The sequence below is a fragment of the Mesocricetus auratus genome, unplaced genomic scaffold, assembly GCF_017639785.1.
Source record: "Mesocricetus auratus isolate SY011 unplaced genomic scaffold, BCM_Maur_2.0 Super-Scaffold_100027, whole genome shotgun sequence".
NCBI lineage: Eukaryota > Metazoa > Chordata > Mammalia > Rodentia > Cricetidae > Mesocricetus > Mesocricetus auratus.
Genome location: NW_024429208.1, coordinates 25,913,759 through 25,939,605, shown reverse-complemented (window position 1 = coordinate 25,939,605; position 25,847 = coordinate 25,913,759). Strand labels below are relative to the sequence as shown.

Here is a 25,847-nt window from a genome sequence, read left to right as displayed (position 1 = left end):
ATTTCAATGAGATATTATCAATAAAGTTACATATTAGTCCATTGTGGCGGTTCCTTTGTGATTTTTTGAGACAGGCTTTCTCTGTATTGCTTCAGAGCCTTCCTTGAGCTGGCTCTGTAGAGCAGGCTGCCTTCGAACTCAGTGAGACCTGCCTGCCTCTGCCGCCCCATTGCCAGGATTAAAGGCTTGTGGCACCATCTCACAACTTAGATTAGTCCGTTTGTACAAGCTCGCAGCTGAGCCTTGTCCTTAAACATGGCAGTCACTCTTCCATGGCTATACAGCAAGTTACAATGAGCCTGATAGTGATGGGCATCTCTAATCCACTGGACCTCACCATAGTGAAGTTGCTTTTCCTTCCTGGGATTTTCGTTTGGTGTTTCCCATTCATATATACAATATTTGGTGTGGACAAGGGTGAGTTTTGGCCTGTGTATTCCCTCTCTTAGTTAATTATTATATAATTTTCAGTTTTAAATATGACATCTCTTATTTCCATTTAGATTCGGATTTTTCTCTATTCAAACTTATCTAAGAATTTTTTACAGATGTCCAGTTTAATTATAGCACATCCATGCCTGCCTTACTGTAATTTGATCATATTCTCCTCACTGTATCACTCCTTGCTGACTGGCTTGATCATTGTGTTTTTGTACATAGCCCAGAACCAAAATTCCAAGTAGAACACCACTCACATTGGGCTTGGTCTTCCCTAATTGATTACCGATTAAGCAAATGCCCAAGAGCTGTATGTCATGCCAGAATTTCATCAACTGAAATCCCTTATTCTCTGGTGACTCTAGCTTGTGTCAGGTAGGCCCACAAATTCCTCCAGGGCATGTTTGAATCTTTTCCAAAGTTTTGAGAGGTTCGGGGAATCCAACAAGATTCCCTCCTGCCTTTAATCCCAACAGGTCAGGGCCCTAAATAGGCTGTAACCATTTTGTTGCCAGCCACACTTGTTGCTTATAACTCATGATTTAGGTGATTCTTTCCTCTGCTTTCAATAGGCACACTTGTCTAGGAATTGCTCCCATACTTTCAAATTTCCCATGGTTTCAAAGTTGAAACCTCGAGAGAAGAACATCTGGTTTTTCATTCAGGCAGCACTACATCTTGATTTTTTTATTGTTCAATTTATATGTTCTGTCTCTTGATCAGTTTGGACCAGGTTATTTTCATTTTGATACATAGTTGGGAGTGAACTCATCATTGTCTTTCACCTCAGCGTTTTCCTCTGCATGTCCAGAGCAGCGAATCCAGCTTTGATCTTCACACTCACTCCACATCTTGAGCTCTAAGTTTGGGTTGTTTTGGGGTTGATTCAGCTATCTCACATTTCATGGGAGAGAATTCTAAACACTGAATCCCCATGCTAACACTGCTTTTCTTTTGTTTCTAGCATTGTTTCCATAGGAACAGCTTCAAGTTAAAGTGGTTGAAACAGTCAAACATCATGTCCATTGCATTGGAACAGGACATTCTTGAACAGGATTTCAGAATCTTAAAATCTATAGGTTCTGGTACATATGGGGAGGTGAAGCTTGCCTGCCACCTTCCTACACATACAGAAGTTGCTGTCAAGGTCCTTAAGAAAAAGGACAAATCTCTGGCTCACACCCACTCAGAAGTAGAGATCCTTCAATCTTTGGAACACAGAAATATCGTTCGATTTTTTCATGTCATTTACACACTGAAAAAGACTTATGTGGTCATGGAGTATGTTGCAGGAAAGGATTTGGAGATATTCCTCAGGGATGTAGACCATCTACAGGAGGAGGAAGCTAGACCAATATTCCAACAGGTCGCGTCAGCAGTGCACTATCTCCACCAGAGACGAATCGCACATCGGGATATTAAATTGGAGAATATCCTCATTGACAATGCTGGAAACATCAAGCTTTGTGACTTTGGATTGGCAGCTCAGCTAGCAGAAGGGCAGATGTTGGAGGATGTCTGTGGCACCTTGCTCTATTTGCCTCCAGAGGTTTTGGCAGGAAAACCCTACGATGGACTGGCAGTCGACATGTGGGGCATGGGAATTCTCCTTTATGTACTGGTCACAGGATGTTTTCCATATGAAGAAACCAGAGATGATGCTTTGTACAGGCTCATCACCAACACACAGTTAGCCATTCCCCAGCACCTGTCAAAACCATGTCAGGTCATCCTTGCACAATTACTCTGCGTCCCCACCAGCCATAGGATAACAATCAGTGAGGTCCGGGAAAGAGAATGGCTGAGGAGCATTGAAGAGCATGTGGAACCTGTAAGTAAAGGACTCCTTCCCAGGATCATGGACACTATGAATGCTATTGGCTATACCTGTGAAGAGATTATGTCATCCCTAACACACGGGCAGCCACATAATAAAGTGGCAGCAGCTTTCAATATTCTGAAACATAAACTGAGCCGTGAGGACAGTCATCATGGAAAAGAGAAGCCCTCTTTAACCAGCAGCCCTGTTTGTGCCCTTCCCCCACTTCTCCCGTTGAAGAGGAAAGCCAGTGAGGCAGCCTTTCTGACAATCACAGAAACTGGGGACAGTCCCGTTCAGAAGGAAGGTGTGCCAGGAAAACGAAAGAGATGCTGAATCCATATCACGGTGAACAAATTGGACTGTCCGTGACTGACGCCCAGATAAGATGAAATAATCCGACACGGAAGCGTCGGGATGCATAATGGCATCAACAGCGCTGCTGGGGACATTGCAGTCAACATGAATTCTCCGGACTGACCCACAGGGATCTCTCCTCACGTGTCAGTCCTGGAGGGAACACACTTCAGGTTTCTGAACATGGACTTCTCCTCAGAGCACCCATCCATGGGGCCAACATGCCCAATCACCAGACCCAGTTTGGAACCATAATATCTTGATCCAGGCATTTCAGGGCATGGAAGCTGGTGAGGGAGAGAATTCCCCATGCACTCAGGGCACTGTGAGGTTCTCCTGAAACCGCTCCTAGGTGAGACCAGGATCCTCACGAGTGTTACAAAGACAGCAGGGGACTGCTGACATTATGAGACTCACGTGCTTTGGCCCTCAAATACTCTCCTGCTTTGTATTGTATTTTGATTATGTTATCTCAATAAATATCTCATTGGAAAATACAAATGTACCCTCTCAGAGGGCACCTGCATTGTCTATCTCCCCTACAGTCAATCCACCCACAAGGACACACACACCTATGCATGAACACAACAACTTGGCCTCAGGTCTTGCTTGGGTTATGAACATAAAGTCCCAGGCATCTCAGGACTTGTGTTCATTACCTGCTCAGCACAATATTATCTACATTCAAAGCCACACAGTCACATGTAGGTCTATGGGTCAGAACTTGTTAAGTATTCCCTTCCCTTTTGTCAAAGCAACGCACCAATATTGTGTCTCCTCTCCTCTCTCACTTTCTGTAGTCTCTGAGTGGTTAGTCAGGCTGAACAACTCAGGTGGAAACAGGGTACACATGCAGTCTTTTGAGTTCATCTGACCCACAACTACTCCATCTTCAAGCTGCTGACACATATGGAGGAGCTGGTTCTGGGAAGGCCAGTGATCCTGCTCCCATCCCCCTCCCAATAGTGCATTTCATAGATCCAACTGCCAGACCTTGACTTGGAGATGTAGTGGCTTCAGACACCACAGCTTACAATGCTGGGAGACACAATCAGTGGCTTGTAGGTGGTGTGGTTTGGGACAGTGGTGCTTCCGGCAGATACAGGAATCAAGTTACAACCTGGCAACTCTTGGGGAGGCCATCATGAAGGCAAGATGTGTGGTTGGAAGCCTGGAACTCACATGGAACATTCCACAACCCCTTAAAGACCTGACTAGTCAAACTATCATCCTGACTCTGGGCAACAGGAAGATATTCCAAACAAGTTCATGTGAAAACCTAGTATTGCTCTTCCAAAAGACAACAAACTGTCAGCAGGGCAATGGTGGCTCGTGTCCTTAATACCAGATCTCAGGAGGCACAATCAGGAGGTTCTCTGTGAATGGGAGGTCAGCCTGGAATAGAGAGCATGTCCCAGGACAGTGTCCAAAGAATAAAGAGAAACCCAGTCTAGGTACACAAAACAAAACAAAAACAACAAGAAAAACACACAACAAAACAATAAAAAGAATGATAAAAAGCAAACAAACTGCCCAGTGGCTGTGGCTGTCACTTTTAGCCCCAGCGTAGTTTAGGCTCAGGCTGCCATATCTCTGTGAGATCTAGACAAGTCTGCATTTCAAATGGATTTCCCAGATAACCAGAGCTCATACCCATAAAAATATCTCTCAAAAAACATTTTAAAAATGAAGGAAACAAAGTAAAAGTAATATAAATGTAAACAGGATACAGTGCAATAATAAGTAATTGCATCGAATATTTGCATGTAAACCTCATTGGGCAGAATAAGAGAGTGAATGACACACTGCAGCTTTCCACTGTCATTAAGGCCTGAGTGGAAGATTAAATTCTCATACCCTAATATTGAATCAGGAATCAGAGATAGGGCATGAAGCAGCTAGAATCCTTAAGCTCAAGGACAAGCCAGGTGATTTAATTCTCCACAGTAATGGCATTTATTTTCTCTTTTCACTTTGTTGACGTGTCTCATAAAATATGAACCACACATTAAGGCACACCTGAGAGACATTATTTGTCAATTACATGCTGTGAATCAAGTGGGGGGAAATACCACTACTATGAGGATGTAGAGGTGTGAAGACACAGGACTTTATTCCAGATCTTCATGCAAATAGACACACCTTTATCATGGCCACACCTTCTGCTGGATATATATGAGAATGTGGTGCGAGGGGACATTTGCTCATTCGCCGCTTGCCCTCGACTTGTTAGCAAGTCCATTCCTTCACTGGAATTAGAGTCTCTACGACTTTGGTGTTCCAGCATATACTGAAGATCAGCCAAGAGATACAGCCTTGCGGCTTGAGAAACTCCTGGATCTTTGACAAAAGACTGTAAGTCATTCGGAAAAAATCGAGGGGGGTGATTGAATGATTGTATTAGACACTCTGTGCTTAGAGGACCCTGACTAATACAGTCACCAAAGCTCTACCACATGAGGTTCCCCACATAGGACAAAACTCATGCTCAAATGCCCAAGATTGTAGGGGATTTTCTCACTCAAACTAGCCCTATATCATATTCCACATTATCTGGGGCTTTTTAAGCACTTGGTTTACAGTAGTTACTGTTAAGTGGAAAGGTGTAGAAAGCACGGCCATGAATCTCTCTGGGAAGCAACTCACTGGTGGATAGAAACCTCTATGAAAAGTCACCAGCCACCTAACCGAGCTCTAAAAGGAACAAAATATCCCTAGCCACATGGATTGTAAGTCTCTGGGATATACGAGTGCACATAAACCCTTCCTCCCTAGAGGTGGTTATAAACTTGGACTAGATCACAGTCACAATGGAACAGTCATGGCACTGTTATGGTATGGAAGCTGAGATAACCAAACAAAGCAACAACAAAAAAAGAAAACCACAGTCAAATCGGACAAATCCATGTCTTGTTGGTGCTAATGAAATTTCAAGAAGGCATTATGAATAACGATACACCCAAATCCATTGTGGGGCTTTTTTTCCCCGAGACAAAGTTTCCCTGTATTACTTTGGAGTCTCCTGGAACAGGCTCTACAGAACAAGATGGCTTTGTAGTTACTGAGATCTGCCTGCCTCTGCCTCCCATGTATGGGTGTGAAAGGCATATGCCACCATTTCCCAGAAAATGTCAGTCCAGTTTTCCACTGTCACTTAAGCCTGAGTGGAAGATTAATTCATCATAACTTAAAATTGAATCAGGAATCAGAGTATGGGAATGAAACAGGCCAGATTCCTTAATCTCAAGGACAAGCCAGGTGATGAACTTCTGCCAATGTAATAGCAATTGTTTTTGGTTTTTCGAGACAGGGTTTCTCTGTTGCTTTGGAGGCTGTCCTGGAACTCGCTTGGTAGTCCAGGCTGGTCTCAAACTTACAGAGATCTGCCTGCCTCTGCCTCCCGAGTGATGGGATTAAAGGCGTGAGCCACCAACTCCTGGCTGTAATAGCAATTTTTAGTTGTCATCTTGACTACATCTCTAATGAGATACAAGCCAATCAATAAGGGCACACCTGAGAGAGATTAATTTTGAATGACTTGCTGTGGATCAAGAAGAGGGAAATAAGCCTTCTATGAGGATGTAGAGATGTGGACACACACACACCTTTAATCCAGATCTTCTTGCAAATAGACACACCTTTATCCTGGCCACACCTTCGGCTGGATGGCTATATAAGAAGCTGGAATAATTTGGCTTTGGCTCATTTGCCACTTGGCCATGCATTGTTAGCAAGTCCATTCCTTCACTGTGATTAGAGTCTATGACTTTGGTGTTCCAGCATATACTGAAGATCAGCCAAGAGATCCAGCCTGGTGGACTGAGAAACTCCTGAATTTTTGAAAACAAACTGTAAGTCATTCCAATAAATTCAAGAAAGGGAGGTGATTGAATTAGTGTTTGAGATACTCTTTGCTTAGAAAACCCTGACTAATACAGTCACCAAAGCTTGACCACATGAGGTTCCCCATGTAGGACAAAATTCATGCTCAAAGGCCTATGATTTTAGGGGAATTTCTAATTCAAACTGGCCCAGTGGGTTATTTCACATTATCTCGTGCATTGGAAAAACTTGGTTTCAACTAGTTACTCTTGCCTGGAAAGGTGTAGAAAGCATGGACATGAAAGTCTCTAGGAAGTAAGTCTCTAGTGGACAGAGAACTTCTTTGCAATATCACCAGCCACCTAACAAGCCAGCTCTAAAAGGAACACAGTGTCCCCAGCCACATGGATTGTGATTCTGTTGGATATATGAGTGCACAAAAACCCTTCCTCCCTAGGGTTGATTCTAAACTTGGACTTGATCACAGTCACAATGAAATGGTCAGGGCATTGTTAAGGTATGGAAGCTGAGGTAACAAAAGAAAGCAACAACAACAACAACAACAACAAAAAAAGGTCAATTCTTACAAATCCCTGATTGGTTGGTGCTTGTGAGATTTCAATGAGATATTATCAATAAAGTTACATATTAGTCCATTGTGGCGGTTCCTTTGTGATTTTTTGAGACAGGCTTTCTCTGTATTGCTTCAGAGCCTTCCTTGAGCTGGCTCTGTAGAGCAGGCTGCCTTCGAACTCAGTGAGACCTGCCTGCCTCTGCCGCCCCATTGCCAGGATTAAAGGCTTGTGGCACCATCTCACAACTTAGATTAGTCCGTTTGTACAAGCTCGCAGCTGAGCCTTGTCCTTAAACATGGCAGTCACTCTTCCATGGCTATACAGCAAGTTACAATGAGCCTGATAGTGATGGGCATCTCTAATCCACTGGACCTCACCATAGTGAAGTTGCTTTTCCTTCCTGGGATTTTCGTTTGGTGTTTCCCATTCATATATACAATATTTGGTGTGGACAAGGGTGAGTTTTGGCCTGTGTATTCCCTCTCTTAGTTAATTATTATATAATTTTCAGTTTTAAATATGACATCTCTTATTTCCATTTAGATTCGGATTTTTCTCTATTCAAACTTATCTAAGAATTTTTTACAGATGTCCAGTTTAATTATAGCACATCCATGCCTGCCTTACTGTAATTTGATCATATTCTCCTCACTGTATCACTCCTTGCTGACTGGCTTGATCATTGTGTTTTTGTACATAGCCCAGAACCAAAATTCCAAGTAGAACACCACTCACATTGGGCTTGGTCTTCCCTAATTGATTACCGATTAAGCAAATGCCCAAGAGCTGTATGTCATGCCAGAATTTCATCAACTGAAATCCCTTATTCTCTGGTGACTCTAGCTTGTGTCAGGTAGGCCCACAAATTCCTCCAGGGCATGTTTGAATCTTTTCCAAAGTTTTGAGAGGTTCGGGGAATCCAACAAGATTCCCTCCTGCCTTTAATCCCAACAGGTCAGGGCCCTAAATAGGCTGTAACCATTTTGTTGCCAGCCACACTTGTTGCTTATAACTCATGATTTAGGTGATTCTTTCCTCTGCTTTCAATAGGCACACTTGTCTAGGAATTGCTCCCATACTTTCAAATTTCCCATGGTTTCAAAGTTGAAACCTCGAGAGAAGAACATCTGGTTTTTCATTCAGGCAGCACTACATCTTGATTTTTTTATTGTTCAATTTATATGTTCTGTCTCTTGATCAGTTTGGACCAGGTTATTTTCATTTTGATACATAGTTGGGAGTGAACTCATCATTGTCTTTCACCTCAGCGTTTTCCTCTGCATGTCCAGAGCAGCGAATCCAGCTTTGATCTTCACACTCACTCCACATCTTGAGCTCTAAGTTTGGGTTGTTTTGGGTTGATTCAGCTATCTCACATTTCATGGGAGAGAATTCTAAACACTGAATTCCCATGCTAACACTGCTTTTCTTTTGTTTCTAGCATTGTTTCCATAGGAACAGCTTCAAGTTAAAGTGGTTGAAACAGTCAAACATCATGTCCACTGCATTGGAACAGGACATTCTTGAACAGGATTTCAGAATCTTAAAATCTATAGGTTCTGGTACATATGGGGAGGTGAAGCTTGCCTGCCACCTTCCTACACATACAGAAGTTGCTGTCAAGGTCCTTAAGAAAAAGGACAAATCTCTGGCTCACACCCACTCAGAAGTAGAGATCCTTCAATCTTTGGAACACAGAAATATCGTTCGATTTTTTCATGTCATTTACACACTGAAAAAGACTTATGTGGTCATGGAGTATGTTGCAGGAAAGGATTTGGAGATATTCCTCAGGGATGTAGACCATCTACAGGAGGAGGAAGCTAGACCAATATTCCAACAGGTCGCGTCAGCAGTGCACTATCTCCACCAGAGACGAATCGCACATCGGGATATTAAATTGGAGAATATCCTCATTGACAATGCTGGAAACATCAAGCTTTGTGACTTTGGATTGGCAGCTCAGCTAGCAGAAGGGCAGATGTTGGAGGATGTCTGTGGCACCTTGCTCTATTTGCCTCCAGAGGTTTTGGCAGGAAAACCCTACGATGGACTGGCAGTCGACATGTGGGGCATGGGAATTCTCCTTTATGTACTGGTCACAGGATGTTTTCCATATGAAGAAACCAGAGATGATGCTTTGTACAGGCTCATCACCAACACACAGTTAGCCATTCCCCAGCACCTGTCAAAACCATGTCAGGTCATCCTTGCACAATTACTCTGCGTCCCCACCAGCCATAGGATAACAATCAGTGAGGTCCGGGAAAGAGAATGGCTGAGGAGCATTGAAGAGCATGTGGAACCTCTAAGTAAAGGACTCCTTCCCAGGATCATGGACACTATGAATGCTATTGGCTATACCTGTGAAGAGATTATGTCATCCCTAACACACGGGCAGCCACATAATAAAGTGGCAGCAGCTTTCAATATTCTGAAACATAAACTGAGCCGTGAGGACAGTCATCATGGAAAAGAGAAGCCCTCTTTAACCAGCAGCCCTGTTTGTGCCCTTCCCCCACTTCTCCCGTTGAAGAGGAAAGCCAGTGAGGCAGCCTTTCTGACAATCACAGAAACTGGGGACAGTCCCGTTCAGAAGGAAGGTGTGCCAGGAAAACGAAAGAGATGCTGAATCCATATCACGGTGAACAAATTGGACTGTCCGTGACTGACGCCCAGATAAGATGAAATAATCCGACACGGAAGCGTCGGGATGCATAATGGCATCAACAGCGCTGCTGGGGACATTGCAGTCAACATGAATTCTCCGGACTGACCCACAGGGATCTCTCCTCACGTGTCAGTCCTGGAGGGAACACACTTCAGGTTTCTGAACATGGACTTCTCCTCAGAGCACCCATCCATGGGGCCAACATGCCCAATCACCAGACCCAGTTTGGAACCATAATATCTTGATCCAGGCATTTCAGGGCATGGAAGCTGGTGAGGGAGAGAATTCCCCATGCACTCAGGGCACTGTGAGGTTCTCCTGAAACCGCTCCTAGGTGAGACCAGGATCCTCACGAGTGTTACAAAGACAGCAGGGGACTGCTGACATTATGAGACTCACGTGCTTTGGCCCTCAAATACTCTCCTGCTTTGTATTGTATTTTGATTATGTTATCTCAATAAATATCTCATTGGAAAATACAAATGTACCCTCTCAGAGGGCACCTGCATTGTCTATCTCCCCTACAGTCAATCCACCCACAAGGACACACACACCTATGCATGAACACAACAACTTGGCCTCAGGTCTTGCTTGGGTTATGAACATAAAGTCCCAGGCATCTCAGGACTTGTGTTCATTACCTGCTCAGCACAATATTATCTACATTCAAAGCCACACAGTCACATGTAGGTCTATGGGTCAGAACTTGTTAAGTATTCCCTTCCCTTTTGTCAAAGCAACGCACCAATATTGTGTCTCCTCTCCTCTCTCACTTTCTGTAGTCTCTGAGTGGTTAGTCAGGCTGAACAACTCAGGTGGAAACAGGGTACACATGCAGTCTTTTGAGTTCATCTGACCCACAACTACTCCATCTTCAAGCTGCTGACACATATGGAGGAGCTGGTTCTGGGAAGGCCAGTGATCCTGCTCCCATCCCCCTCCCAATAGTGCATTTCATAGATCCAACTGCCAGACCTTGACTTGGAGATGTAGTGGCTTCAGACACCACAGCTTACAATGCTGGGAGACACAATCAGTGGCTTGTAGGTGGTGTGGTTTGGGACAGTGGTGCTTCCGGCAGATACAGGAATCAAGTTACAACCTGGCAACTCTTGGGGAGGCCATCATGAAGGCAAGATGTGTGGTTGGAAGCCTGGAACTCACATGGAACATTCCACAACCCCTCACAGACCTGACTAGTCAAACTATCATCCTGACTCTGGGCAACAGGAAGATATTCCAAACAAGTTCATGTGAAAACCTAGTATTGCTCTTCCAAAAGACAACAAACTGTCAGCAGGGCAATGGTGGCTCGTGTCCTTAATACCAGATCTCAGGAGGCACAATCAGGAGGTTCTCTGTGAATGGGAGGTCAGCCTGGAATAGAGAGCATGTCCCAGGACAGTGTCCAAAGAATAAAGAGAAACCCAGTCTAGGTACACAAAACAAAACAAAAACAACAAGAAAAAAACACAACAAAACAATAAAAAGAATGATAAAAAGCAAACAAACTGCCCAGTGGCTGTGGCTGTCACTTTTAGCCCCAGCGTAGTTTAGGCTCAGGCTGCCATATCTCTGTGAGATCTAGACAAGTCTGCATTTCAAATGGATTTCCCAGATAACCAGAGCTCATACCCATAAAAATATCTCTCAAAAAACATTTTAAAAATGAAGGAAACAAAGTAAAAGTAATATAAATGTAAACAGGATACAGTGCAATAATAAGTAATTGCATCGAATATTTGCATGTAAACCTCATTGGGCAGAAAAAGAGAGTGAATGACACACTGCAGCTTTCCACTGTCATTAAGGCCTGAGTGGAAGATTAAATTCTCATACCCTAATATTGAATCAGGAATCAGAGATAGGGCATGAAGCAGCTAGAATCCTTAAGCTCAAGGACAAGCCAGGTGATTTAATTCTCCACAGTAATGGCATTTATTTTCTCTTTTCACTTTGTTGACGTGTCTCATAAAATATGAACCACACATTAAGGCACACCTGAGAGACATTATTTGTCAATTACATGCTGTGAATCAAGTGGGGGGAAATACCACTACTATGAGGATGTAGAGGTGTGAAGACACAGGACTTTATTCCAGATCTTCATGCAAATAGACACACCTTTATCATGGCCACACCTTCTGCTGGATATATATGAGAATGTGGTGCGAGGGGACATTTGCTCATTCGCCGCTTGCCCTCGACTTGTTAGCAAGTCCATTCCTTCACTGGAATTAGAGTCTCTACGACTTTGGTGTTCCAGCATATACTGAAGATCAGCCAAGAGATACAGCCTTGCGGCTTGAGAAACTCCTGGATCTTTGACAAAAGACTGTAAGTCATTCGGAAAAAATCGAGGGGGGTGATTGAATGATTGTATTAGACACTCTGTGCTTAGAGGACCCTGACTAATACAGTCACCAAAGCTCTACCACATGAGGTTCCCCACATAGGACAAAACTCATGCTCAAATGCCCAAGATTGTAGGGGATTTTCTCACTCAAACTAGCCCTATATCATATTCCACATTATCTGGGGCTTTTTAAGCACTTGGTTTACAGTAGTTACTGTTAAGTGGAAAGGTGTAGAAAGCACGGCCATGAATCTCTCTGGGAAGCAACTCACTGGTGGATAGAAACCTCTATGAAAAGTCACCAGCCACCTAACCGAGCTCTAAAAGGAACAAAATATCCCTAGCCACATGGATTGTAAGTCTCTGGGATATACGAGTGCACATAAACCCTTCCTCCCTAGAGGTGGTTATAAACTTGGACTAGATCACAGTCACAATGGAACAGTCATGGCACTGTTATGGTATGGAAGCTGAGATAACCAAACAAAGCAACAACAAAAAAAAGAAAACCACAGTCAAATCGGACAAATCCATGTCTTGTTGGTGCTAATGAAATTTCAAGAAGGCATTATGAATAACGATACACCCAAATCCATTGTGGGGCTTTTTTTCCCCGAGACAAAGTTTCCCTGTATTACTTTGGAGTCTCCTGGAACAGGCTCTACAGAACAAGATGGCTTTGTAGTTACTGAGATCTGCCTGCCTCTGCCTCCCATGTATGGGTGTGAAAGGCATATGCCACCATTTCCCAGAAAATGTCAGTCCAGTTTTCCACTGTCACTTAAGCCTGAGTGGAAGATTAATTCATCATAACTTAAAATTGAATCAGGAATCAGAGTATGGGAATGAAACAGGCCAGATTCCTTAATCTCAAGGACAAGCCAGGTGATGAACTTCTGCCAATGTAATAGCAATTGTTTTTGGTTTTTCGAGACAGGGTTTCTCTGTTGCTTTGGAGGCTGTCCTGGAACTCGCTTGGTAGTCCAGGCTGGTCTCAAACTTACAGAGATCTGCCTGCCTCTGCCTCCCGAGTGATGGGATTAAAGGCGTGAGCCACCAACTCCTGGCTGTAATAGCAATTTTTAGTTGTCATCTTGACTACATCTCTAATGAGATACAAGCCAATCAATAAGGGCACACCTGAGAGAGATTAATTTTGAATGACTTGCTGTGGATCAAGAAGAGGGAAATAAGCCTTCTATGAGGATGTAGAGATGTGGACACACACACACCTTTAATCCAGATCTTCTTGCAAATAGACACACCTTTATCCTGGCCACACCTTCGGCTGGATGGCTATATAAGAAGCTGGAATAATTTGGCTTTGGCTCATTTGCCACTTGGCCATGCATTGTTAGCAAGTCCATTCCTTCACTGTGATTAGAGTCTATGACTTTGGTGTTCCAGCATATACTGAAGATCAGCCAAGAGATCCAGCCTGGTGGACTGAGAAACTCCTGAATTTTTGAAAACAAACTGTAAGTCATTCCAATAAATTCAAGAAAGGGAGGTGATTGAATTAGTGTTTGAGATACTCTTTGCTTAGAAAACCCTGACTAATACAGTCACCAAAGCTTGACCACATGAGGTTCCCCATGTAGGACAAAATTCATGCTCAAAGGCCTATGATTTTAGGGGAATTTCTAATTCAAACTGGCCCAGTGGGTTATTTCACATTATCTCGTGCATTGGAAAAACTTGGTTTCAACTAGTTACTCTTGCCTGGAAAGGTGTAGAAAGCATGGACATGAAAGTCTCTAGGAAGTAAGTCTCTAGTGGACAGAGAACTTCTTTGCAATATCACCAGCCACCTAACAAGCCAGCTCTAAAAGGAACACAGTGTCCCCAGCCACATGGATTGTGATTCTGTTGGATATATGAGTGCACAAAAACCCTTCCTCCCTAGGGTTGATTCTAAACTTGGACTTGATCACAGTCACAATGAAATGGTCAGGGCATTGTTAAGGTATGGAAGCTGAGGTAACAAAAGAAAGCAACAACAACAACAACAACAACAAAAAAGGTCAATTCTTACAAATCCCTGATTGGTTGGTGCTTGTGAGATTTCAATGAGATATTATCAATAAAGTTACATATTAGTCCATTGTGGCGGTTCCTTTGTGATTTTTTGAGACAGGCTTTCTCTGTATTGCTTCAGAGCCTTCCTTGAGCTGGCTCTGTAGAGCAGGCTGCCTTCGAACTCAGTGAGACCTGCCTGCCTCTGCCGCCCCATTGCCAGGATTAAAGGCTTGTGGCACCATCTCACAACTTAGATTAGTCCGTTTGTACAAGCTCGCAGCTGAGCCTTGTCCTTAAACATGGCAGTCACTCTTCCATGGCTATACAGCAAGTTACAATGAGCCTGATAGTGATGGGCATCTCTAATCCACTGGACCTCACCATAGTGAAGTTGCTTTTCCTTCCTGGGATTTTCGTTTGGTGTTTCCCATTCATATATACAATATTTGGTGTGGACAAGGGTGAGTTTTGGCCTGTGTATTCCCTCTCTTAGTTAATTATTATATAATTTTCAGTTTTAAATATGACATCTCTTATTTCCATTTAGATTCAGATTTTTCTCTATTCAAACTTATCTAAGAATTTTTTACAGATGTCCAGTTTAATTATAGCACATCCATGCCTGCCTTACTGTAATTTGATCATATTCTCCTCACTGTATCACTCCTTGCTGACTGGCTTGATCATTGTGTTTTTGTACATAGCCCAGAACCAAAATTCCAAGTAGAACACCACTCACATTGGGCTTGGTCTTCCCTAATTGATTACCGATTAAGCAAATGCCCAAGAGCTGTATGTCATGCCAGAATTTCATCAACTGAAATCCCTTATTCTCTGGTGACTCTAGCTTGTGTCAGGTAGGCCCACAAATTCCTCCAGGGCATGTTTGAATCTTTTCCAAAGTTTTGAGAGGTTCGGGGAATCCAACAAGATTCCCTCCTGCCTTTAATCCCAACAGGTCAGGGCCCTAAATAGGCTGTAACCATTTTGTTGCCAGCCACACTTGTTGCTTATAACTCATGATTTAGGTGATTCTTTCCTCTGCTTTCAATAGGCACACTTGTCTAGGAATTGCTCCCATACTTTCAAATTTCCCATGGTTTCAAAGTTGAAACCTCGAGAGAAGAACATCTGGTTTTTCATTCAGGCAGCACTACATCTTGATTTTTTTATTGTTCAATTTATATGTTCTGTCTCTTGATCAGTTTGGACCAGGTTATTTTCATTTTGATACATAGTTGGGAGTGAACTCATCATTGTCTTTCACCTCAGCGTTTTCCTCTGCATGTCCAGAGCAGCGAATCCAGCTTTGATCTTCACACTCACTCCACATCTTGAGCTCTAAGTTTGGGTTGTTTTGGGTTGATTCAGCTATCTCACATTTCATGGGAGAGAATTCTAAACACTGAATTCCCATGCTAACACTGCTTTTCTTTTGTTTCTAGCATTGTTTCCATAGGAACAGCTTCAAGTTAAAGTGGTTGAAACAGTCAAACATCATGTCCATTGCATTGGAACAGGACATTCTTGAACAGGATTTCAGAATCTTAAAATCTATAGGTTCTGGTACATATGGGGAGGTGAAGCTTGCCTGCCACCTTCCTACACATACAGAAGTTGCTGTCAAGGTCCTTAAGAAAAAGGACAAATCTCTGGCTCACACCCACTCAGAAGTAGAGATCCTTCAATCTTTGGAACACAGAAATATCGTTCGATTTTTTCATGTCATTTACACACTGAAAAAGACTTATGTGGTCATGGAGTATGTTGCAGGAAAGGATTTGGAGATATTCCTCAGGGATGTAGACCATCTACAGGAGGAGGAAGCTAGACCAATATTCCAACAGGTCGCGTCAGCAGTGCACTATCTCCACCAGAGACGAATCGCACATCGGGATATTAAATTGGAGAATATCCTCATTGACAATGCTGGAAACATCAAGCTTTGTGACTTTGGATTGGCAGCTCAGCTAGCAGAAGGGCAGATGTTGGAGGATGTCTGTGGCACCTTGCTCTATTTGCCTCCAGAGGTTTTGGCAGGAAAACCCTACGATGGACTGGCAGTCGACATGTGGGGCATGGGAATTCTCCTTTATGTACTGGTCACAGGATGTTTTCCATATGAAGAAACCAGAGATGATGCTTTGTACAGGCTCATCACCAACACACAGTTAGCCATTCCCCAGCACCTGTCAAAACCATGTCAGGTCATCCTTGCACAATTACTCTGCGTCCCCACCAGCCATAGGATAACAATCAGTGAGGTCCGGGAAAGAGAATGGCTGAGGAGCATTGAAGAGCATGTGGAACCTCTAAGTAAAGGACTCCTTCCCAGGATCATGGACACTATGAATGCTATTGGCTATACCTGTGAAGAGATTATGTCATCCCTAACACACGGGCAGCCACATAATAAAGTGGCAGCAGCTTTCAATATTCTGAAACATAAACTGAGCCGTGAGGACAGTCATCATGGAAAAGAGAAGCCCTCTTTAACCAGCAGCCCTGTTTGTGCCCTTCCCCCACTTCTCCCGTTGAAGAGGAAAGCCAGTGAGGCAGCCTTTCTGACAATCACAGAAACTGGGGACAGTCCCGTTCAGAAGGAAGGTGTGCCAGGAAAACGAAAGAGATGCTGAATCCATATCACGGTGAACAAATTGGACTGTCCGTGACTGACGCCCAGATAAGATGAAATAATCCGACACGGAAGCGTCGGGATGCATAATGGCATCAACAGCGCTGCTGGGGACATTGCAGTCAACATGAATTCTCCGGACTGACCCACAGGGATCTCTCCTCACGTGTCAGTCCTGGAGGGAACACACTTCAGGTTTCTGAACATGGACTTCTCCTCAGAGCACCCATCCATGGGGCCAACATGCCCAATCACCAGACCCAGGTTGGAACCATAATATCTTGATCCAGGCATTTCAGGGCATGGAAGCTGGTGAGGGAGAGAATTCCCCATGCACTCAGGGCACTGTGAGGTTCTCCTGAAACCGCTCCTAGGTGAGACCAGGATCCTCACGAGTGTTACAAAGACAGCAGGGGACTGCTGACATTATGAGACTCACGTGCTTTGGCCCTCAAATACTCTCCTGCTTTGTATTGTATTTTGATTATGTTATCTCAATAAATATCTCATTGGAAAATACAAATGTACCCTCTCAGAGGGCATCTGCATTGTCTATCTCCCCTACAGTCAATCCACCCACAAGGACACACATACCTATGCATGAACACAACAACTTGGCCTCAGGTCTTGCTTGGGTTATGAACATAAAGTCCCAGGCATCTCAGGACTTGTGTTCATTACCTGCTCAGCACAATATTATCTACATTCAAAGCCACACAGTCACATGTAGGTCTATGGGTCAGAACTTGTTAAGTATTCCCTTCCCTTCTGTCAAAGCAACGCACCAATCTTGTGTCTCCTCTCCTCTCTCACTTTCTGTAGTCTCTGAGTGGTTAGTCAGGCTGAACAACTCAGGTGGAAACAGGGTACACATGCAGTCTTTTGAGTTCATCTGACCCACAACTACTCCATCTTCAAGCTGCTGACACATATGGAGGAGCTGGTTCTGGGAAGGCCAGTGATCCTGCTCCCATCCCCCTCCCAATAGTGCATTTCATAGATCCAACTGCCAGACCTTGACTTGGAGATGTAGTGGCTTCAGACACCACAGCTTACAATGCTGGGAGACACAATCAGTGGCTTGTAGGTGGTGTGGTTTGGGACAGTGGTGCTTCCGGCAGATACAGGAATCAAGTTACAACCTGGCAACTCTTGGGGAGGCCATCATGAAGGCAAGATGTGTGGTTGGAAGCCTGGAACTCACATGGAACATTCCACAACCCCTCACAGACCTGACTAGTCAAAATATCATCCTGACTCTGGGCAACAGGAAGATATTCCAAACAAGTTCCTGTGAAAACCTAGTATTTCTGTGCCAAAAGACAACAAACTGTCAGCAGGGCAAAGGTGGCTCGTGTCTTTAACACCAGAAATCAGGAGGCACAATCAGGAGGTGCTCTGTGAATTGGAGGGCTTCCTGGGATAGAGAGCATGTCCCAGGACAGTGTCCAAAGAATACAGAGAAACCCAGTCTAGAAACATGAAACAAAACAAAAACAACAAGAAAAAAACACAACAAAACAATAAAAAGAAAGATAAAACATAAACAAACTGTCCAGTGGTTGTGGCTGTCACTTTTAACCCCAGCGTAGTTTAGGCTCAGGCTGCCATATCTCTGTCAGATCTAGACAAGTCTGCATTTCAAATGGATTTCCCAGAGCTCATACCCATAAATATATCTCTCAAAAAACTTTTTAAAACTGAAGGAAACAAAACAAAAGTAATACAAATGTAAACAGGATACAGTGTAATAATAAGTAATTGCATCGAATATTTGCATGTAAATCTCATTGGGCAGAATAGGACACACACTGCAGCTTTCCACTGTCATTAAGGCCTGAGTGGAAGATTAAATTCTCATACCCTAATATTGAATCAGGAATCAGAGATAGGGCATGAAGCAGCTAGAATCCTTAAGCTCAAGGACAAGCCAGGTGATTTAATTCTCCACAGTAATGGCATTTATTTTCTCTTTTCACTTTGTTGACGTGTCTCATAAAATATGAACCACACACTAAGGCACACCTGAGAGACATTATTTGTAAATTACATGCTGTGAATCAAGTGGAGGGAAATACCACTCCTATGAGGATGTAGAGGTGTGAAGACACAGGACTTTATTCCAGATCTTCACGCAAATAGACACACCTTTATCATGGCCACACCTTCTGCTAGATATATATAAGAATGTGGTGTGAGGGGACATTTGCTCATATACCGATTCCTTTCCCCTTGTTAGCAAGTGCATTCCTTCACTGGAATTAGAGTCTACGACTTTGGTGTTCCAGCATATACTGAAAATCAGCCAAGAGATACAGCCTTGCGACTTGACAAACTCCTCGATCTTTGACAAAAGACTGTAAGTCATTCGGAAAAAATCGAGGGGGGGTGATTGAATGATTGTATTAGACACTCTGTGCTTAGAGGACCCTGACTAATACAGTCACCAAAGCTCTACCACATGAGGTTCCCCACATAGGACAAAACTCATGCTCAAATGCCCAAGATTACAGGGGATTTTCTCACTCAAACTAGCCCTATATCATTGTTCACGTTATCTGGCGCTTTTTAAGCACTTGGTTTAAAGTAGTTACTGTTAATTGGAAAGGTGTAGAAAGCATGGTCATGAAACTCTCTAGGAAGCAAATCACTGGTGGATAGAAACCTCTATGAAATGTCACCAGTCACCTAACCAAGCTCTAAAAGGAACACGATATCCCTAGCCACATGGATTGTAAGTCTGTGAGATATACAAGTGCACATAAACCCATCCTCCCAAGTGGTGATTATAAACTTGGACTAGATCACAGTCACAATGGAACAGTCATGGCACTGTTATGGTATGGAGCTGAGATATCCAAACAAAGCAACAATAAAAAACCACAGTCAATTCTGACAAATCCATGTCTTGTTGGTGCTAGTGAAATTTCAAGAAGGCATTATGAATAACGATACACCCAAATCCATTGTGGAGCTTTTTTTTCCCGAGACAAAGTTTCTCTGCATTACTTTAGAGTCTCCTGGAACAGGCTGTATAGACCACGATGTCTTTGTCGTTACTGAGATCTGCCTGCCTCTGCCTCCCATGTATGGGTATGAAAGGCATATGCCACCATTTCCCAGATTATATCAGTCCAGTTTTCCACTGTCATTTAAGCCTGAGTGGAAGATTGTTTCATCATAACTTAAAATTGAATCAGGAATCAGAGTGTGGGAATGAAACAGGCCAGATTCCTTAATCTCAAGGACAAGCCAGGTGATGAACTTCTGCCAATGTAATAGCAATTTTTAGTGGTCATCTTGCCTACATCTCTAATGAGATACAAGCCAATCAATAAGGGCACACCTGAGAGAGATTAATTGGGAATGACTTGCTGTGGATCAAGAAGAGGGAAATAATCCTTCTATGAGGATGTAGAGATGTGGACACACACACCTTATATCCAGATCTTCTTGCAAATAGAAACACATTTATCATGGCCACACCTTTGACTAGATGACTATATAAGATCCTATCAGCCCTTTCTAGCCCCAAACCGCAGTGAGTCCTGCTTCAGGTGAGATTGGGTCTCCGGCGGGGACCGCCCACCCAACACCCATCCCCTTGATCTTCTGGGCCGCTCCTGGCATCCAGAAGACTCGACCACACAGGAAAGACATCAGCCCTTTCAAGACCCCAACCCCAGCGAGTCCAGCTTCAGGTGAGATTGGGTCTCCAGCAGGACCCCCTGTTCAACACCCATCCCCTTGATCTTCCGGGGCTGCTCCAGGCATCCAGAAGACCCGCCCACACAGGAAAGACATCAGCCCTTTCAAGCCCCAAACCCCAGCCAGTCCAGCTTCAGGTGAGATAGGGTCTCAGGCGGGACCCCCCTCCAACCCCCATCCCCTTGATCTTCCGGGGATGCTCCTGGCATCCAGAAGACCCGCCCACACAGGAAAGACATCAGCCCTTCCAAGACCCCAACCCCAGCTAGTCCAGCTTCACGAAAGACATCAGCCCTTCCAGGCCCCAAACTCCGTGTCAGCATCCCCAGCTTCAGCTGCAGGAAGGAAGGAGACCAGAGGACACGGAAAGACCCCACCAGCACCCACTGGAATAAGAGATGGGAAGAAGATGGAATGAGAGCTCACTCAGCAATAGAAACACCAACATGACCCCACCAGAATCTAGGGATCCAACACCAGCAAGACCCGAAAAGCACTACATAGACGAAGAAGATGAGACAGACCTTAAAAATTATTTCATGAAGATGATGGAGACCCTCAAAGAAGAAACGAGGAAATCCCTTAAAGAAATAGAAGAAAAAACAAAAAAATCCATGAAATGGGGGAAAAATTCAAGAAATAAACAAATTTCTCAAAGAATCTAAAGAGCACCAAGAAAAAACAACCAAAAAAAAATTAAAGAAACAACTCAAGCAGTTGAAGGATTGAAAGCTGAAATAGAAATGATAAAGAAAACACAGAATGAAGGGATGCTGGAAATAGAAAAGCTGGGTAAAGGATCAGGAACTACAGATGCAAGTATCACCAATAGAATACAAGAGATAGAAGAGAGAATCTCAGGTGTTGAAGACTCATTAGAGGATATAGAGTCGTCAACCAAAGAAAATCTCAAAACCAACAAATCCTTAACACAAAACATCCAGGAAATATGGGACACCATGAAAAGACCAAACCTAAGAATAATAGGTATAGAAGAAGGAGAAGAAATCCAGCTCAAAGGGGCAGAAGGCATATTCAACAAAATCATAGAAGAAAACTTTCCCAACCTTAAGAAAGACATGCCAATGAAGGTACAAGAAGCCTACAGAACACCAAATAGAGTGGACCACAAAAAAAAAAATCCCCTCGCCACATAATAATCAAGACCCCAAACATACAGAATAAAGAAAGAATATTAAGAGCAGCTAAGGAAAAAGGTCAAGTAACATATAAAGGCAAACCTATCAGAATTACACCTGATTTCTCCATGGAAACGCTGAAAGCCAGAAGGTCCTGGATAGATATTCTACCTACACTAAGAGACTACTGATGCCAGCCCAGACTACTATACCCGGCAAAGCTCTCAATCACTATAGACGGAGAAAACAAGATATTCCATGACAAAACTAGATTCAAGCAATATGTGTCCACTAACCCAGCCCTACAGAAAATTTTGGAAGGAAAACTCCAACCCAAGGAAGCTAACTACAACCAGAAAAACATAAGCATTAGAGAATCTCTCTCTACCAACAGCCAAAAGAACAAAGGGGTGAAACTCCACACATAATTCCACCAACAACAACCATCGCAAATCGAAGAAGGATGAGCAATCATTGGTCATTAATATCCCTCAATATTAATGGCCTTAACTCACCCATAAAAAGACACAGACTAGCAGATTGGATTCGAAGACAGAACCCTTCCTTCTGCTGCATACAGGAAACACACCTCACCCTTAAAGACAGACATTACCTGAGAATTAAAGGTTGGGAAATATTTTTTCAATCGAATGGACCCAAGAAACAAGCCGGGGTAGCAATCCTAATATCTAACAAACTAGACTTTAAAATAAAATCAATCAAAAGAGATGAAGGAGGTCATTACATACTCATCACAGGTGAAACCCACCAAGATTAAGTGTCTATCCTGAACATCTATGCCCCAAATACAAAGGCATCCACATTCGTTAAAGAAACATTATTAGAACTTAAATATCATCTAAAGCCCCACACAGTTATAGTGGGAGATTTCAACACACCACTCTCACCACTAGACAGGAATACCAAACAGAAACTCAACAAAGAAGCAAAAGGGCTAATAGAAGTAATGACCCAACTGGGATTAACAGATATCTATAGAACATTTCATCCACATAAAAAAGAATATACCTTCTTCTCACCACCACATGGAACCTTCTCAAAAATTGACAACATACTTGGCAACATATCAAACCTCAGCAGCTACAAAAAAATTGGAATAACTCCATGCATCTTATCAGACCACCATGCTTTAAAATTAGAATTCAACAACAACACAAATTGCAGAAAACCTACAAACTCATGGAAATTGAATAATGCTCAACTGCACCATCCCTGGGTCAAAGAGGAAATAAAAAAAGAAATTAAAGACTTCCTCGAATTCAATGAGAATGAAGACACAACATACCCAAACCTATGGGACACTTTGAAAGCAGTGCTACAGGGGAAGTTCATAGCACTAAGTGCTCACATGAAGAAACAGGAGAACAGTTATACCAGAGAATTAACATCACAGCTGAAAGCTCTAGAACACAAAGAAGCACACTCCCCCAGGAGGAGTAGATGCCAGGAAATAATCAAATTGAGGGCTGAAATCAATAAAGTAGACACCAGGAAAACAATACAAAGAATCAACGCAACGAAGAGTTGGTTCTTTGAGAAAATCAACAAGATAGACAAACCTTTGTCCAAACTTACCAAACAGCAGAGAGTGAACACGCAAATTAACAAAATCAGAAATGAAAAGGGGGACATAACAACAGACTCTGAGGAAATCCAGAGAATCATTAGGTCATACTTTGAAAACCTGTACTCCACAAAATTCGAAAATTTAAAGGAAATGGATGACTTCCTGGACAGCTATCAATTGCCAAAACTAAATCAAGAACAGATAAGCAATTTAAATAGACCTATAACCCCTATGGAAATAGAAGCTGTCATCAAAAGTCTCCCAACCAAAAATAGCCCAGGTCCAAATGGCCTCAGTGCAGAATTCTACTAGAAATTCAAAGAACAGCTTATACCAATTCTTCTCAAAGTGTTCCACACAATAGAAGCAGAAGGGTCTTTGCCAAACTCTTTCTATGAGGCTTCAATAACCTTGATCCCCAAGCCACACAAAGATACAACTAAGAAAGAGAACTTCAGACCAATATCCCTCATGCACATTGATGCAAAAATACTCAATAAAATACTGGCAAATCGGATCCAAGAACACATCAAAACAATCATTGACCACGATCAAGTAGGTTTCATCCCAGGGATGCAGGGATGGTTCAACATACGAAAATCCATCAACATAATCCACCATATAAACAAGCTGAAAAACAAAAATCACATGATCATCTCACTAGATGCTGAAAAAGCCTTTGACAAAATCCAACACCCCTTCATGATAAAGGTCTTGGAGAGATCTGGGATAACAGGGACATACTTAAACATAATAAAAGCTATATACAGTAAACCAACAGCCAACATCAAACTAAATGGACAGAAACTCAACGCAATTCCTCTAAAATCAGGAACAAAACAAGGCTGCCCACTCTCTCCATACCTTTTCAACATGGTACTGAAGTTCTAGCCATTGCCATACGACGACAAAGGGGGATCAAGGGGATACAAATTGGGAAGGAAGAGGTCAAACTTTCACTATTTGCAGATGATATGATAGTTTACATAAGTGACCCAGAGAACTCTACCAGGGAACTCTTACAGCTGATTAACACCTTCAGCAAAGTGGCAGGCTACCATGATTAACTCAAGAAAATCAGTAGCCCTACTATACGCAAATGATAAAGGGGCAGAGAAAGAAATCAGAGAAACATCACCCTTTACAATTGCCACAAACAACATAAAATAACTTGGGGTACGCTAACCAACCAAGTGAAAGACGTGTATCGCAAGAACTTTGAATCTTTAAAGAAAGAAATTAAAGAAGCCCTCAGAAAATGGAAAGATCTCCCATGCTCTTGGATAGGTAGGATCAATGTAGTAAAAATGGCAATCCTGCCAAAAGCAATCTACAGATTCAATGCAATCCCCATTAAAATCCCAGCACAATTCTTCACAGACCTTGAAAGAACAATAATCAATTTTGTATGGAAAAACAAAAGACCCAGGATAGCCAAAACAACCCTGTTCAACAAGGCACCATCTGGAGGCATCACCATCCATGACTTCAAGCTCTATTATAGAGCTATAGTCCTGGAAACAGCTTGGTATTGGCAAAAAAACAGACAGGTAGACCAATGGAATCGAATTGAAAACCCTGATATTAACCCACACACGTATGAACATCTGATCTTTGACAAAGAAGCTAAAAATATGCAATGGAATAAAGAAAGCATCTTCAACAAATGGTGCTGGCATAACTGGAGGCTGGCATGTAGAAGAATGCAGATCGATCCATGTTTATCCCCATGCACAAAACTTAAGTCCAAATGGATCAAAGACCTCAAAATAAACACTGAACCTCTTAGAAGAGAAAGTGGGTGGTACCCCTGAACGAATTATTACGGGAGACAGCTTCCTGAACATAACACCACTAGCACAGATAGTGAGATCAACAATTAATAAATGGCACCTCCTGAAACTGAGAAGCTTCGGTAAGGCAAAGGACACAGTCAGAAAGACAAAAAGGCAGCCCACAGAATGGGAAAAAATATTCACTAACCCCACATCTGGCATAGGGATGATCTCCAAAATTTACAAAGAACTCAAGAAGCAAGACTCCAAAACACCAAAGGATCCAATTAAAAAGAGGGCTGCAGAACTAAATAGAGAGTTTTCAATAGAGGAGTCTAAAATGGCTGAGAGGCACTTGAGAAAGTGCTCAACATCCTTAGCCATCCTGGAAATGAAAATCAAAACAACTCTGAGATAACATCTCACTCCTGTCAGAATGGCTACAATAAAAAACACCAAAGACAATTTATGCTAGAGAGGATGTGGTAAAAGGGGAACACTCCTCCATTGCTGGTGGGAGTGCCAACTTGTTCAGCCACTTTGGAAATCAGTATGGAGATTGCTCAGTAAAATGGAAATAAACCTACCACACGAACCAGCAACTCAACTCTTAGGCATATATCCAAAAGATTCCCATTCATACAACAAGGATGTCTGTTCCACTATGTTCATAGCAGCATTATTTGTAATAGCCAGAACTTGGACGCAACCTAGATGCCCCTAAACTGAACAGTGGATAAAGAAAATGTGGTACATTTACACAATGGAGTACTATTCAGCAGAAAAAATGGAATCCTGAGATTTGCAGGCAAATCAATGGCACTAGAAGAATCCATCCTGCTGGACGGTGGTGGCACACGCCTTTAATCCCAGCACCCAGGAGTTCGAGGCCAGGCTGGACCGACAGCCTCCAAAACAATATAGAGAAACCCTGAATGTGGGTGT

General features: G+C 42.9%; 2 protein-coding genes across 2 annotated transcripts; both read left to right on the top strand.

The window, feature by feature from the left end:
- The first annotated feature begins 1,456 nt into the window (after positions 1–1,456).
- Positions 1,457–2,593, top strand: LOC121134389 (sperm motility kinase-like). The gene has a single exon (XM_040732569.1). The coding sequence runs from the start codon at positions 1,457–1,459 to the stop codon at positions 2,591–2,593; it is 1,137 nt and encodes a 378-aa protein (XP_040588503.1).
- Positions 2,594–15,556: 12,963 nt separating this feature from the next.
- LOC121134388 (sperm motility kinase-like) lies at positions 15,557–16,693 on the top strand. Its single transcript, XM_040732568.1, has one exon. It carries the CDS (start codon positions 15,557–15,559, stop codon positions 16,691–16,693), a length of 1,137 nt encoding a protein of 378 aa, XP_040588502.1.
- Positions 16,694–25,847: the final 9,154 nt, after the last annotated feature.